Source organism: Sceloporus undulatus, chromosome 2 (assembly GCF_019175285.1).
Source record: "Sceloporus undulatus isolate JIND9_A2432 ecotype Alabama chromosome 2, SceUnd_v1.1, whole genome shotgun sequence".
In the NCBI taxonomy this organism is placed as follows: domain Eukaryota; kingdom Metazoa; phylum Chordata; class Lepidosauria; order Squamata; family Phrynosomatidae; genus Sceloporus; species Sceloporus undulatus.
Window position 1 is genome coordinate 275903652 of NC_056523.1, and position 16507 is coordinate 275920158.

At 39.0% G+C, this 16507-nt stretch overlaps 1 protein-coding gene across 1 annotated transcript in view; it reads left to right on the top strand.

Moving 5' to 3' along the window:
• Positions 1-16507, top strand: part of CHD1 (chromodomain helicase DNA binding protein 1) — an 86985-nt gene that overhangs the window by 39358 nt on the left and 31120 nt on the right. The window contains 11 exon segments of the mRNA XM_042451460.1: positions 1486-1586; positions 2021-2199; positions 2517-2644; positions 5708-5924; positions 10121-10210; positions 11481-11671; positions 13679-13867; positions 14004-14166; positions 15036-15188; positions 15310-15381; positions 16066-16215. Coding sequence (XP_042307394.1) covers positions 1486-1586; positions 2021-2199; positions 2517-2644; positions 5708-5924; positions 10121-10210; positions 11481-11671; positions 13679-13867; positions 14004-14166; positions 15036-15188; positions 15310-15381; positions 16066-16215 — 1633 coding nt within the window.

Genomic DNA, 16507 nt, shown 5'->3' on the forward strand with positions numbered 1-16507 from the left:
GAACCAAACCCCCACAGATACCGCAGTCTCATTGTATTTAATATTTATGACTTGCTTAATAGTAAGTATCTGTCTTCCTGAATGTTTTCATTATGCTAAATAGATTCAGGGAAATGCAGGAATTGCAATGTTTGTCCTGTAACTGAAAGTTATTCTCATATGGTAGTAAGAAGATTACACGATTATTTTATGTGGGATACTTTATATTGTTCTTTTTTCCTTTATGACCATTGTATTGTTGTCTGTAACACTGATAAATTTTATCATTTTTTAAAAAATCTAATCATTTCTTTTTTAAAAGAAAAGATGATTTGAAGGGTCTGCAAACTATTAAAATTAGGCTCTTCAGACCACACCCACAAAAGAAAGTCCACAGAAGCTAATTGGATAGCTTTACCTTTACTGGGACTTTATTTTCTGAGGGATTGTTCCTTCTCATAGTGCCTCAAACTTTGAAGACTGACCTGAAAGCCAAGAACTGCAAAGATTAGCTGCTTGGGAACCAGTAGCTTCCTCTCCAGGTGGTGGGAATGGCATTCTCTGCTTTAACCTTTCTGTTGTGCAACACTGAAAAATGTGCAGTTTACTGATGTAATATACTGATAAGGCAAAATAGTGCACCTTTATGTTCAGCAATTTTCACTTCAGTTGGTATTCCTTCTTTGTACGCTAAGATTTTTCGGCTCTAAAGGAAGATAAAAGTGAGTTAGTGCACTCCACATCTCACATGCCATCAGCTCCTGAAAGGACCATTAGGAGCTTGTTTGAGCAGTTGTCTTCTTCCCTACCTTTCTTGGGGCAGTGTAAGATTCCTTTGGCCTTAGGGAATGCAGAAGAGCTCATGTCACCATCTCCTGAAAAGGTCTTTGCTGGTTTTAGAGAATTCAGGCCATATTTGCTTCTTCCTGTAACATACATTTGTTGTTAGAATTAAACTGCCTAGAGTGTCTTGGAAGAAAGATAGTACAGTGCGCCCGCATCATACACAGATGCGATATATGCAGTTTCCGCATACGCTGAAAGCCGCCCCGAAAGAAGCCATGGCCTGCCCCTGGAAGAAGTAATGGGGTGCACGCCGCACCACAGGCACGAGCCCCATTATTTTTAATGGAGCTCCACCATACGTGGGATTTCCCTTATACGGGGGGGGGGTGTCCGTAACAGATCCCCCACATAAGGAAAGGGCCCACTCCATATAAATGCATTAAATAAATTCTTTCCCCCCCCCCTTCTATAAAAGTGTCTGGCTTTAAGGAACAGTTTTTTGGCTGGTGCAAGGGCATACAATAGGTCAGTAGACACCCTTGTACACCAAATTTAGGGTGCATGCTGATTTTCTGGGGCCAACTGGTAAAATTTGCAACTTCTGGGATTCTTCTTTCCCAGTCCCCTAAACACACTCACAGAATGTTTCTAAAGCAAGAATGATAAGCTGTTATATATTATACAGTGATATTACTAATAGTGTATGTAATGTTTTTCCAGGTTGAAAAATGCTTCTCCGGAAGATGTGGAATATTATAACTGCCAGCAAGAACTCACAGATGACTTACATAAACAATATCAAATAGTAGAGCGAATAATTGGTAGGTGACAGAATTCGAAGATGAAGAAGATGATGATGATGACATAGCATGGTGCATAATTATGTAGTATCCCCAGTTAGATTTCTGCAGACAAGAATCCAGTGGAAACAGAAGGCAGTCTAGCTCTCCTACCTATTTTAGCTGCTCCTGGATCCCCCAAATAATCTCAGGAGTGCTGAGAACCCAGAACAGGGGAGGGAAGTGGAAGAAAGTTCTCTTGAGCTAGCAACATAGCATTGGATTTAGGCAACTATGTTTACCAGTCTTGTGTAATTGGAAGTAATTTGTATTTCATATTACTTTTACAAAGAATAAATTATTTTTAAGTCATAAATTTTAAAGGGCTATTCATGAGTTGCTAAGCATATGATGTCTTATTTGTGCTGATAAGTAAACAACATGTTAACTTCATTTTTAAAAAATATTTTCTGTAGCTCATTCTAATCAGAAGTCAGCAGCAGGTTATCCAGATTATTACTGTAAATGGCAAGGCCTTCCTTATTCAGAGTGCAGCTGGGAAGATGGTGCTCTCATTGCAAAAAAGTTTCAGTCACGCATTGATGAATATTTTAGTAGAAATCAGTCCAAGACTACTCCTTTTAAAGACTGCAAGGTAAGTATTCACTTATTCTTTCCATAAATGCTTGTTTCTCATAATCAGTAGATGATTGAATTGCCATCAACACAATTCAAAACAAAATGAAATATGCCTAAAATTTGCACAGAAAATTATTGGAAGTCTTATGCTGGATGTTTCTTGTATGGATGATCTTTCAAACATATGATCTTGCATAATATTTTGCTGCTTTTACCACCTACCCTTTTTATAACGTATTTCATAACCAACAAGAAATGTAAAATTTAAATTTTCTGTATGCAACTGAAATGAGTGTTACCAATATTGCTAATGTTTATTTTTCTTTTTGCCAGGTTCTAAAACAGAGGCCAAGATTTGTGGCCCTAAAGAAACAACCATCTTATATTGGAGGGCAAGAAAGTCTGGAGCTAAGAGATTATCAATTAAATGGATTAAATTGGTTAGCTCACTCATGGTGCAAGTATGTTCATAATAAAATATTACAGTTGCATGATAAAACATACTCCTTATTTTATTAAAGTATGTGCAGATAAGGCATAGTTATTAGAGCTATATCACAACCACAAGATTTGGTTCTGGCTGAATTCAGTGATTTGGAAAACAACCTTATTAAGCTTGCAATAATTCAGAAACTGCCCAGTCTGACAATCCAGATATTTCAAATTCCACTCTGACTTTAATTGAAAATTCAAAAATAGAATTGAATGAAATTTTTAGGAATAGGATCCCCTTACAAGGGGATTATATTTTCCAAGTTTGAAACAAATGAGTACAGTCGGGGCTTTAAATTTTGAGTACTTTTTTAAAAGAGGGGGATCTTTTCAGAGATGAGTATACAGGTATATGTCCTCCCTTTGAAGGGTTCAGGCCTACCATTTTTCATATTCAGATATTCATCACCATTGTATGTGCTGCCTAGCACTGCTAGGACTTGCAGTCCAATAACATGGTGAGACAAACAAGATATGAAAGGGACAAGATGGCCAAGGACAAAATGGGAGGAGTAATTGAGGTGGTATGGGGCAAAGGAAGATATGGCGATAACAAGGTGAAATTTTGTTGCAAAAGAAGGCAAGATAGATGTTTAAAATCAATCCTGCCTTCAGTTCACCTTGTTACTGAAAATAGGCTAGGGAGCTTATCAACCATGCCACCAAACCTTACCTTGCTCCTCTGCAATGCCAGGTTGGTTAAAAACAAGTCACATATCATCTACGAACTCCTTTTGGATGAAAAAGCCGACCTGGCTTGCTTTACAGAGACCTGACTGGGAGAAGACAGTGCCATTAATTGGAACCAGGCTCTCCCAGCTGGGTACCAGAAAGCCCTAGAGGGTTGATTGATAATGCTGATGATTCTGTTGAAGCCTTGGTGAATACATGGAATACCGATCTTACTAAGGCTATTAACACAATCGCTCCTGAGTGTCCTTTCCTACCTGCTTCCAATCGGAAGCCCTGGTATACTACAGGGCTGAAGAACATGAAGTGGGTGGGACAACGACTAGAGTGCAAATGGTGGTCAACTGGACTATTATCTGACAGAACTCGTCATAAGAATTTTCTTTATTCTTATAGAGAGGCAATGCATGCAGAAAGGAGCTCTTCCTCTTCTGCACATATTGCATCTGTAAAGTCTCATCCAGCAGAATTGTTTAGGGTGGTGAGGGAACTGACAGTAATGCCACCCACCCAGAACCCTTTACTTAACCCGCCTACAACCTGTTGTGATGCATTTAACAGATACTTTGCAGATAAAATCTCTCAGATAAGAGCTGACTTGAATGCCAGAGTTGGAGCAAAATCAACTGATGAGGTGTCCAGTCAACCCGTTTATGAGATTAAACTGGATTAGTTCAAGCTTGTAAGTACTAATGGCGTGGACAAGATCCTTGGAAAGGTGAGGAAGATGACATTCCTCTCAATCCCTGCCCATCATGGCTGGCTGTCCAGGGGGGTGATGCCTTGATAACACTTCTTGGACATGTCATCAGTGCATCCCTTAGAGAAGGTCATGTACCATTTTCTTTGAAAGAAGCAGTCGTTAGATCGCCCCTGAAAAGACCTTCCCTTGACCCTCTGGATATGAAAAATTACAGGCTAGTTTTCCATCTGCCATTTCTGGGCAAGGTGATCGAGAGGGCTGTTGCTCTTCAGCTCCAAGCGGTCTTGGATGAAACCGATTATCTAGATCCATTTCAAACTGGCTTCAGGACGGGATATGAGATAGAGACTGCCATGGTCGCCTTAACTGATGTCTTTCGTCTAGGCATCAGTAGAGGGAGCATGACCCTGTCGGTGCTTCTAGACATCTCAGCGGCATTTGACACTATAGATCATGACATCCTCTTGGAACACCTGAGAGGGTTAGGAATCAGAGGCACTGTGTTGCAGTGGTTCCGCTCCTTCCTCTCAAGCAGATTCCAGACAGTGATGCTCGGGGACAGTTGCTGTTCAAAAACAGGGCTCAATTGTGACGTCCCTCAAGGTGCCATCCTGCCCCCAATGCTATTTAACGTATACATGAAGCCTCTGGGAGAGATAATTCGGAGACATGGGGCTGGATGTTATCACTAGGCTGATGACACCCAAATATATTTCTCCATGTCTCGGGCATCAGCGACGACGACAGATGGCATTTCTCCCCTCAGTCAATGTCTTGAGGCAGTAATGGACTGGATGTGGGAAAACTAGCTCAAACTGAATCCAGACAAAACGGAGGTACTTACAGTAGGGTCTCCCAAACCAGGTATTGGGCTGCAACCTCCAGTCCTAGAGGGCTCATGCTCTCCTCAAAGGACTTTGTTCGCAGTCTGAGGGTGCTCCTTGATCCGTCTCTTCAGTTGACAAACCAGGTGAATGTGATGGTCAAGAGTGCCTGTTATCAGTTTCAGCTGCGCCCTTTCCTGGAACCGGGAGACCTGGAAACTGTAGCACATGCACTGGTAACCTCACAACTCGATTTTTGCAATGCGCTCTACATGGGGCTACCCTGTGCCTAGTCCGGAAACTTCAATTGGTACAAAATATGGCAGCCAGATTGGTTTCTGGAACATCAAGGAGCGACCTTATAACACCAATACTGAAGTCACTACATTGGCTGCCTATTAGTTTCTGGGCACAGTACAAGATGTTGGTTATTACCTTTAAAGCCCTACATGGCTTGGGCCCAACTTATTTAAGGAATCGCCTACTTCCATACAGTTTGCCCCATGCTCTCATGTCCTCTGGGAGGAATTTATTGCAACCTTTAAAGACCACTTGCATACACTATGGAATCTATGTATTATGTTATGACTTTGCCCATGAATATTTATATCTAATGTCTTATGTAGTTTTAATTGCAAATTGTTTAATTCTTTTTTAAGGCAGGGATACTGTGTATGTAATACTATTGTATGATTTTATATGCTGTTAGCCACTTTGATTGCTTTTACAAAAAGCGAGATATAAATAAAAGTTTTATTTATTATTTAACATGCTTCTGGCTATGATATTAAAACATATATGTTCTTACTTTGCAGGAGCAATAGTTGCATTCTTGCAGATGAAATGGGATTGGGTAAAACAATACAAACTATCTCATTTCTGAATTACTTGTTCCATGAACATCAATTGTATGGACCTTTTTTGCTGGTAGTACCACTTTCCACTTTGACATCATGGCAAAGAGAAATCCAGACGTGGGCTCCCCAGATGAATGCTGTAGTTTATTTGGGAGATATTACAAGCAGAAATGTGGTAAGCTCACCTATATTTTAATGTGGAAGAATGAATTAACGAAAAGTGATTTAATGTCTGCATTACTTAGATAGTGATTAAGTGTATTTCACATTATTGTAAGGAATTTGTTGTTAAGATAATTTTTATTACAGCTTTATAATGTAATTTGTTCTAGAGATAATAAAGTGTGTATGTATCCTGATGTTTGGTTCAATAAGGGACAAATATTAATCCATCTATATGCATAAAATGCTAGAAAAACTACGTTTAGTAGTTTTTATTTAATATATTATCCAGTTTAGGAAGTAGATCTTGTAATTTTTGATGTACGGGAGTTAACTCCTTGAGTTCAAAAATTTAAGCATGAACTATTATATTTATAATTATAAATCATTATTTAGCACTCATTAATAATAGTTCTTTCTGTGGAACATACAGATGGTAATTGAAATCAGTACTGAAATAAATAGTTTAAGCATAAAGTACAATGGGCCCTCAGTATCCCTGGGGATCCATTCAAGACCCCCATGCACGGATAACAAAACCCGCGGATGCTCAAATCTCATTTACTTCAGTGGTGGTATTGAAATTTGGAGGAGCTGCCTCCTTTTTCTCCTCCACCTCTTCCCCATCGCTTCTTCCTCTTACCTCACACTGTAACGTGCCTTCTTCTTCCTCCTCCTCCTGATGTGCCTCGACATGCCTTCCTCCTCCTCCTGTATCACAATGTGCTGTGCCTTGTTCCTCCTTCTCCTGCCTCGCCTCGTCTCCCTCTTCCTCCTCCTCCCACCTTACACCGTGCCTTCCCCTTCCTCCTCTTCTTCACCCTGTGCCTTCCTCCTCCTCCTCTTGCCATGCCACCCCTTTCTCCTCCTCCTCTTCCTCTGTCCCGCCCCCTAGACTTACCATCCGCGGATGTTCAAATCCGCTTATAAGGAGGGCCCACTGTAATAGGTCTTAGCACCATGTTGTATTATAATAGAATTTTAGAATTTATTTTATTTATATCCCGCCCAATCACTAGGAATCCAGGCGGATTACAACATTAGGGAAATACAAAGCAATAGTAATAAACAATAACAATAAACATAAGATAATAAAGAAATATAACATAGCAATACATAGCAAAAACATAATAACAACAATAACAGTAATAGAGTAGCAATTCAATAATGACAAAAGCCTAACACTGATGATTACATTCAAATCAACAATTATCAAAAACAATTCCCCATTTCCAACTCCTCATTGCAAAAAATAACAAGCAGATGCCAATAAACAATTAAATAATAAAGGAAATACAGCACAAGTAACAACATTACCATCAAGGAATTACTATAAAAGATTACAATCTAACACCCTGAAAAAGGGGGAGACTAAAAATAGCAACAAGATAATGTTCTTAGTATTGCTCAAGGCTTTATAGGCCGACGCCCAGGCTGAGTTGGTCCGGGGCTGGAGGAGGGGGCAAGATGTTAAAGAGCCCTCCCTCCCTCAGTCCTCCATTCTCCTCCTGGCAGTCCATGGCTGGGAATGGGAGCCCAAGGCTTTATGGGCTGACGCCCAAGCTCACGGAATGATACAGGGAACCCAGTGCCCCCAACAAAACCCATAAACCCCAGCCATTAAGGCCTATTTCTGTCTTCTGAGCATTTTTGTCTAGTAACATATAGAGGGTCACTTTTGCTTCCTGTCATCCCGGTGAGAATTAATTCCAAGCAGTTCATGCTGTTATGTAGTTCCTTAAAAAAATAAAGATTTGCAAGTAAATCTTATTCAAAGGCATAAATCTGATTGTATTTCCAACTAGGGTAGTTCCAAAGGAGGGTGACTAAAATGGTGAAGAGTCTTGAAACCATGCCCTATGAGGAATGCCTTAGGGAGCTGGGGATGTTTAGTCTGGAGAAGAGCAAGTTAAGAGGTGATATGATAACCCTGTTTAAATACTTGAAGGGATGTCATATTGAGGAGGGAGCAAGCTTGTTTTCTGCTGCTCCAGAGAACAGGACCCGGAACAATGGATGCAAGCTACAGGAAAGGAGATTCCACCTCAACATTAGGAGGAACTCTGACAGTAAGGGCTGTTTGACAGTGGAACACACTTCCTCGGAGAGTTGTGGAGTCTCCCTCCTTGAAGGTCTTTAAACAGAGGCTGGATGGCCATCTCAGAGGTGCTTCGATTGTGTGTTCCTGCATGGCAGGGGGTTGGACTGGATGGCCCTTGTGGTCTCTTCCAACTCTATGATTCTACATCTCTTGACTCAAAAGTGATGAGTCAACAGCATTATAAATCTATTGATTCAATAGTTCTGCTGTATTTGGGACTAACTTTAGAATTTGGGTCTACATCTTTCCTTTGTGGTATGTTCTTTTATATAAAAGCCATTTCTTTGCTTAGGCTTTTGCTGAAATTATCGTTCCATATATAAGATCTAAAATGATCAGAATGAACAAAAGAAGTGGAGGAGGAGGCTGTTACTGTTGTTGCTCCTGTTGATGGCTCTGCTCTTGTTTTACTCACTTATATCCCACCTTTTTTCCCCACCACACAAGCCTGAAAAGGTGGGGCACAGAGAGAAGGGGCTCTCCAGATTATTTTAGAGCTCTAATGGGCTCATAAAGGGAGAAAGGGGCCTTCAAATAACCGTGACCCAAGCTACATAGGTCTTTATAAGTCAAAACAAGCATTTGGAATTGTGCCAGGAAATGGACTGGCGGCCAGTGGAGCTGTTGTAACAAGGGATTTGTTTGCTCCCTGTAGCCAGTCCCAGTTAACAATTTGGCTGCAGCTCTTTGGGCCAATTGAAGTTTCTGAGCACTTTTCAAAGCCATCCCACATACAGAACACCACAGTAATTCAAACAGGATGTAACCAAGGTATATACCACCGTGGCTAGATATGATTTCTCTAGGAATGGTTGCACTTGGTGCACTAGCGTTAACTGCAAAAGCATTCCTAGCCATTGCTGAAATCTGGACTTCCATGCTTAGAGCTGAATCCAAGCATACCCTCAGTCTAGAAACCTACATTTTCAAGGAGTGTGTAACCCCATATCTAACACAGAGTGAATTCCTATTCTAATATCTGTCTTTTGACTGACCAGGACCACCTCTGTCATGTCTGGATTAAGCTTCAATTTCTTTGCCCTCATCAAGTCCATTACAGCTGCCAAGGCACAGGAACAGCTTCCTTAGAATCAAGTGGAAAGGAATAATTGAGGTGGATATCATCAGCATATTGATGGTCCCTGATCCCAAAACTCCAGTCAACCTCTCCCAGCAGTTTCACATAGATGTTAAATAGCCTAGTGGATAAGACTGAATCCTGGGGGACTCTACAGGCCACTAGCCAAAGACGTAACCAGAAATCCTCCCAACACACACTGAGAGCATCTCTCCAGGAAAGAATGGAGACACCTCAGACCAGTACCTCCAAGCCCCATCCCAGAGATGTGACTCAGAAGGATACCATGGTCAGTGATACCAAAAGCCACCAAGACATTCAGCAGAACCAATAAGGACACATTCCACTGTCCAGTTCCTTGCACAAGTCATCCACCAAGATGACCAAAGCAATCTCTGCCCCATAAGCAGGGCTGAAACCAGACTGAAGTGGATCTTGATAATCCAAGAAGCCCTGGAATTGAGAAGCCATTACATACACTAGTACTTTGCCCAGAAACAGAATGTTGAAGACTGGAATATAGTTATCCAGTATAGTATGGTCTAGTCCAGGGAATGTTTTTCCCCCAGAAGAGGTCTTCAGGCTGTGTTGGGAGTCTACCTTGTTGTAAAGAAGTATTAATCATCCCTTACCCACTCCGTCAGGCCTACATTCCAAGGTTACATTCACCTGTTTCTCTTATTTGTGTGGTGTATGTGTTGTTTATACTCAAAGCCTCTCAGTCTTTTCAGGCAGCAACAGAGAGTTGCAGAAGACAGGGTAAACCAGTAAGGAGGTTGCCTTATGTTGGCAATACCGTTTATGTAGTGCAGTGCTAAAGGCAGCGACTCCTTTCCAGATAGGTATCTTTTATTCTAATCTCATCCACTCAGACCCCAATCATATTAATGGACATTTGCACATAGCAAGTGTTTATATGCATATTTACAAATGGTAGTATGAAATGGTAAAATTAACATCATCATGTTTATATTATGAAGCTTAGTAAATACTCTAAATATGTAACCCAATATCCCTGTGTTTTTTGTAGATAAGAACACATGAATGGATGCATCCACAGACCAAACGGTTAAAATTTAACATCCTGCTGACAACTTACGAAATTTTGCTAAAGGATAAGGTAATTCTTGCAAAGAGTGAGTTGATGTGTATTTTTGACCCCAATGAAAATGTTTATATAGTCATAGGGTTAGGATTAGGATTCTGGATTTAGGATCTGGATTTAAAGTGCACATCTTACATTTCTTGACCACACTGAGAATTCTTATGTTCTCCTTAACTAGGTTAACTTACTGTCAGCCAGCACATGTCACTTCTGCTTTGATGCATCAAGATTCACCCAAAACTGTGTTGGACCTTTTAAAATTTTATTTATTTATTTATTCATTCATTCATTCAATCTCTGTATCTTTTGTCGTAGAACCAAAACCCCACTGGGAAAAAACATTTGTTGGCAGATTATTTATTTATTTATTTATTTCACTTACTGGTTTGGGGAAATTGTTTACAACCACTCAAGTGACAAGGCTGCAGAATGCCTGTGTTGCAGATCTAGTTATGTGTAGATGCTCCAATAATACATGACTAGGACATACTGGTGCATGAAGGTTAAAGCAGAATATCGAACAAACTTAATGCACATGTCAGCATTTAATATTTTAATGTAACAAGTAACTTGTTAACTTGATTATTGAGAAAAAATACTTGATTTGGTGGGGGAGAGAGACTAGAAAGTGTTTAATATGTGAAGTTTGAAATCCTATGGTCTTTAAGGGGGCTTCTCAGGCAATAGGAATTTTCTGATCTTCCATTCTATAGGTAGAGGTGTTCATTCTCTGAGAGTAAATTGAAGCCTCTCAAATCCCTTCTCAGCTTCCACAACAGCTCCCTCCGCCTTTGATTCCTTGAGCCTAGAATTCATAATTTGGCAGTGGTGCTTTGGGCATTGCTTGAATATACAGTACAGTCTTCCAGGTGCCCAACATGTTTTCAGAATTGTTGGAAGTGTATACCAGCTTTGAATTGGGTATTTCTAGTTTACATCCTGTTGCAGCCAGAGGAAGGGAAATTATAAAAATATAAAAGGAAATATTGTTGTTGTTGTTGTTGTTGTTGTTGTTGTTGTTGTTATGCTTTATTTATATAGCCCATGAAAGATCAGAAACATTTAGGAAGAAAAAGAAAATCCCCACCCATCCCTCTCTTCCAGTCTATCAACATTAATCTGGATAAAGCTTTGGATAAAGGGATTTATCTGTCTTCAATTCTGCCTGCTCATAGAATGACTCTTCCCAAATTAATTTTATTGAGCTATAACTTATTTCAACTGCCATGTTAAATTATGCATCTTTGAAACAAAATATCATTAATGTTTATGGTTTTTTTTAAAGTCATTCCTTGGTGGCTTGAACTGGGCCTTTATAGGAGTAGATGAAGCCCATCGACTAAAAAATGATGATTCCCTCCTGTATAAGACATTAATAGACTTCAAGTCCAATCATCGCCTTCTTATCACTGGAACACCTCTGCAAAACTCCTTGAAAGAGCTCTGGTCCCTACTGCACTTCATCATGCCAGAAAAGTAAGCAGATATACTACACTAAATATAGGTTGCCTTATTTCAGAAGCACTTTTCCAAAATGTACAGTAGTTTGATAGTATTTTCATTGCTCTGATCTAGTATTTGAAAGTTATACAATTTATTTCCTGCATACTATTCAGACAGTGTATCAAGATTTTAGCTTTTCAGAATAGTAATATTAGCTGCAGCAAGAACTTGAATAAACTAGTTAAAAACAAAAATAAGGAGTGCAGTTGCATGCTTATTTGTTTGACATAGGCCTGTTACAGACTGCCAAAATAAAGCTGCTTCGGGTCTCTTTGGAGGTGTGCTGTTTAAATGATGCATGCACCCTAAGAATCCGGAAGCTGCACCAAAAGCTGCATTCCAGTGCTTAGGAATGGAGTGTGGCTTTGGCGTGACCTCCGGACTCTTAGGACCCATGCATCATTTAAAGAGCATACCTCCAAAGAGACCCAAAGCAGCTTTATTTTGGCAGTCTGTAACAGGCCATAATCACTTTAAAGAAATCTTATTTCTAATAATTACTAGGGAGACGTGAGAGGGGATATTCGTTCTAAATGTTTCTTGCTGCTTACTTGAGAGGAAAGAAGTTACTTTTAAAGAACCACTATCAGATCTGATATTTTCTGTGAAATATCCACTGTTTTAGACCTTAGAGGCTATTTTGTCTAACTCCCTGCTCAGTATAGGAGAAGAATATAAGTGCCTTACTGAATCAGACTCAGAGGCTCTTTTAGTCCAAAATTCTGCTCACACCTTAGCCTACCAAGTGTCTGTAAGAAGGCCACTAATGGGATTTAAGCCCAGTTGTCACCCTCCTGATCATCTTCTGGAGCATCACTAATATTAGCAATAATAACTGGAGATAATATATAGCCATTTTGACTAGTAGCCTAATCCATGAATTTCCCTAATTCCTTTTAAAAGTGTCCACATTGGCCACTATATGTTGCTTTAGCAGATTTCTTCATTCAATTATATACTCTGCAGATGAATAATTTTCTCCCTTGTCTCCTCACCATTCACATTATCATCATAAAACAGGATTCTAGTATTACAAGAGAAGAACTTCTCCCTGCACACTTTCTCCATACTGTGCATAATTTTATACATTTCTGTTGTGCCACATATTCATCATTAAATTATCTGTAAAATTCACTTCCATTTGTGAATAAATTCATTTATGTATGTTGAATCTAAAGACTTGGGATAATATAATAAAGATGTGCCATTGTAGAATTTGGAGAACTACATATAGCTCTTGTAGATAGCTACTGGGAAGAATCAGTTTCATCACCTAATGTGAATTATTGTGTTTTTCTGTATGTGGGCAAACAATGCTTAGCTTACAGAAATAAAAACATTAAAACGTAAGAAACAATTTGTAGTTTAAAAATTAAGTTTAAGACAATAACATATAAAAACAAGCATTTTGCTATTTTGTTGCCTTTAGCAACTGTCAAGCTAAGCCTTGGTAGACTTGCTACGTTTCTTGTTAAGGACTGATAATGAATGATATTACAAGGCTTCTGTTTTTGAGCAAATATGAGCTTGTTTTCTTTATGTCTGTGTATTTCTTATATATTTTAAATATTCAGTGTGTGTGTGTGTGTGTGTGTGTGTGTGTATACATACATACATACACACACAGAGTGGGGCATCGCTATCCGTGAACTTGCCATTTGCGGATTTAAGCATCCCTGGATGGCAAGCTCACATTGTCTGGTAAGGCAGCACGTGCACACAGCTGCACCGTCATTAGGGACAGCCCATGATGTCCCTAGTGGCAGCACATGCTTGTGGCTGTGCCATTATTGGGGACAATGGGAACTGAAGTCCCGTGGATTTTTCTATCCATGGGGGGGGGGGCGGAATGGATCCCCCATGGATATCTAGGACCCCCACTGTATTCAGAATGTAATGCTGAAGTGAAATATTCAATCACTAATATGTCATGTACTTGAAAATTTCTTACTATTTCAAATATTATGTTTTCTATTGAAGGTTTTCTTCTTGGGAGGATTTTGAAGAGGAACATGGGAAAGGAAGGGAATTTGGCTATGCCAGTCTTCATAAAGAACTTGAGCCATTTCTTCTGAGGAGAGTTAAGAAAGATGTTGAAAAATCTCTGCCTGCCAAGGTTGAACAAATTTTAAGAATGGAAATGAGTGCATTGCAAAAGCAATATTACAAGTAAGTAGTTTGACTAATTAATATTCTCTGTAGTGTCAGCTGAAAAGTGTACATGTTGCTTTCATGCACTAAAAGTCGCTTGATATTCATTCATTATTTGTATTTTTTATGGTTGACAGTATTTTTTATATCATAGGTGGATTTTAACTAGGAATTACAAAGCCCTAAGCAAAGGTTCTAAGGGCAGTACCTCAGGCTTTCTGAATATTATGATGGAACTCAAGAAGTGTTGTAATCATTGCTACCTCATTAAACCACCAGATGATAATGAATTCTATAATAAACAGGAGGCCTTACAGGTAAATTTTCATATATCTCGATTAAACTGCTCTTATGTTTTAGTTCTCTGTGACTTTTTCCTCTTGCCTGTGACTTGAGTTTCCCTTTCATGTAAATGTAGTACATCTGCAAAGTTATTTAATTTAAACATGTTCTATACTGCTCTTCAGTGATGCCAGTTTACAAAGATAAGGAAAAATACAAGGATCAGATAACAGTATCTATTAAAAACAGCAAATGAACTACTTGGGTGAACGAAAATGTCTGCCTGGCATTAAAGTGCTTTCCAATTGGTATCCTTTTACTGTCTGAGGCAGTGGACTTTTACAGAGGAATAGGATGTTTAGCAATTCCCTCTGTTCTTTGTAATGTCCTAAGCAGTCATGCATTCTGTTTTGAAGTATCTGAATCTCAGAATTCTCAGCCCAGGAGAACTGCAATATTTGCAATGTTTCTTTTTTCCAAACTTTTGTTCTGTATTCACTTGAATTAAGAAAATGTTTTGTTAAATAATGAAGCTGAGAGGCTTTGGAAGCTAATTTAATCACTATGCTCAGTATATAGCCTTTCTCACTCATTCCTAGAAAGCAATAAAAAAACCCAAAAGAGACTTCTGGGCAGTACATAATACTGGGGCTAACAGAAAGGATTATATACAAATGAATACTATGTGGTCTTTGATGATCAGTCATCTATTTGTCTTTCCAAAAGGTTCTTTTAAGCATGCTTGGTATCATTTGTTTAATTACTTGGATGACAGAATGGTGGTGCACAGGAGTGCCTGTTTGGCTAATAGAAGTTTGTTTGCTTTGATAATTTGAAACTTTGTACTGCAAACAATTTCCTCTTCCTTTTATTGTCTCAATACTTTGCTTTTTTCTTTTTAAAGAATTTAATCCGAAGTAGTGGGAAGCTAATTTTGTTAGACAAGCTGCTCATTCGCTTACGAGAACGTGGCAACCGAGTGCTTATATTTTCTCAGATGGTTCGGATGCTGGACATCCTAGCCGAATATTTGAAATACCGTCAGTTTCCCTTTCAAGTAAGAACTTTGTTTTTAAATTTTGTCAAGGTGCATACATTTAATTTAGTAACTGAGCAGCCTTGGTCCAAAATTCAACCCCTTACACAATATTCATCTAATTGTTTTTTCCCTCCTTTAGAGACTAGATGGGTCAATAAAAGGAGAACTGCGGAAGCAAGCACTGGATCATTTTAATGCAGAAGGTTCTGAGGTAGACTTCTTATTTACGTGCCAAGGCTGTTTGTTTATCTTTGTTATCTCATGAAAGCTGGAAAGAAATGTCTGTTTTCAACTGGATTGGAGGAAGCATCCAACAATGGGTTAACTCCCTCTGTTTCTCAGGAAGGCAGGGATTATTTGGCTTTTTAGCTGTAGGCTTTGTGTCACTAGACTCCGTCTGGTTGATTTTCATGGCCCAGGACTGAGCTCTATTATTCAGTTCCTCTCTTCTGTATCTTTGTTTCTTTTATTCATTTAATTTCTCCTGATCCATACCACCTAGACTAAAATATTATGCTTAAGGTATTGGCTTGGGGGATGTTATAGATAATGGTTCGGATTCAGAGTTAAGCCATATTTGGAATAATACATTTCGGATAATTGTGGCTTGTGTTAGTCATAACTTAATTCTAGAGTGGAGCTAGTGTAAGCAAGACAGAATCTTGCACCAGTTTGCAATGTTTAGGCATATAAATATTTGAGAGACAGTTAATATATTTACAGTTTTGTTTAAGTAGTTCAAATTAAACTTCTTATTTAGTCATTGCTGTATTAAAATTTACACTAGTTGGTCCATAATGGCAAAATGCATTAATAAGTTCCTTGTTAACATGTATCTTGCAGGCGTTTCGGGTTTTTTTTTAGAATTTAATCCAGTCTTTTATTTTAATTCTAGGATTTCTGCTTTTTACTGTCTACCAGAGCTGGAGGTCTGGGTATAAACTTGGCATCTGCTGATACCGTAGTTATATTTGATTCTGACTGGAATCCTCAGAATGATCTGCAAGCCCAAGCTAGAGCTCATAGAATTGGACAAAAGAAGCAGGTATATGTGTATGTTTTAAATTACAGTTCTAATCTGGTAGCCCCACATAGACCATGTTACTAATTAGCTTACTTGCTGTTCATCGCTATGATCTTTGGAATAGCGGTATATAAATAAAACAAATTATTATTATTAAAATTATTATCTGTCAGAGAGCTCTGGTGCCATAACAAACTACAATTCACAGGATTCCCTAGTACTGAACCAGGGCAGTTAAAGCGGTCTCAAACTGGATTATTTCTGCAGTGTGTTTTGGACCTCACAAAACAACACTTCCCATTATTCCATAGCA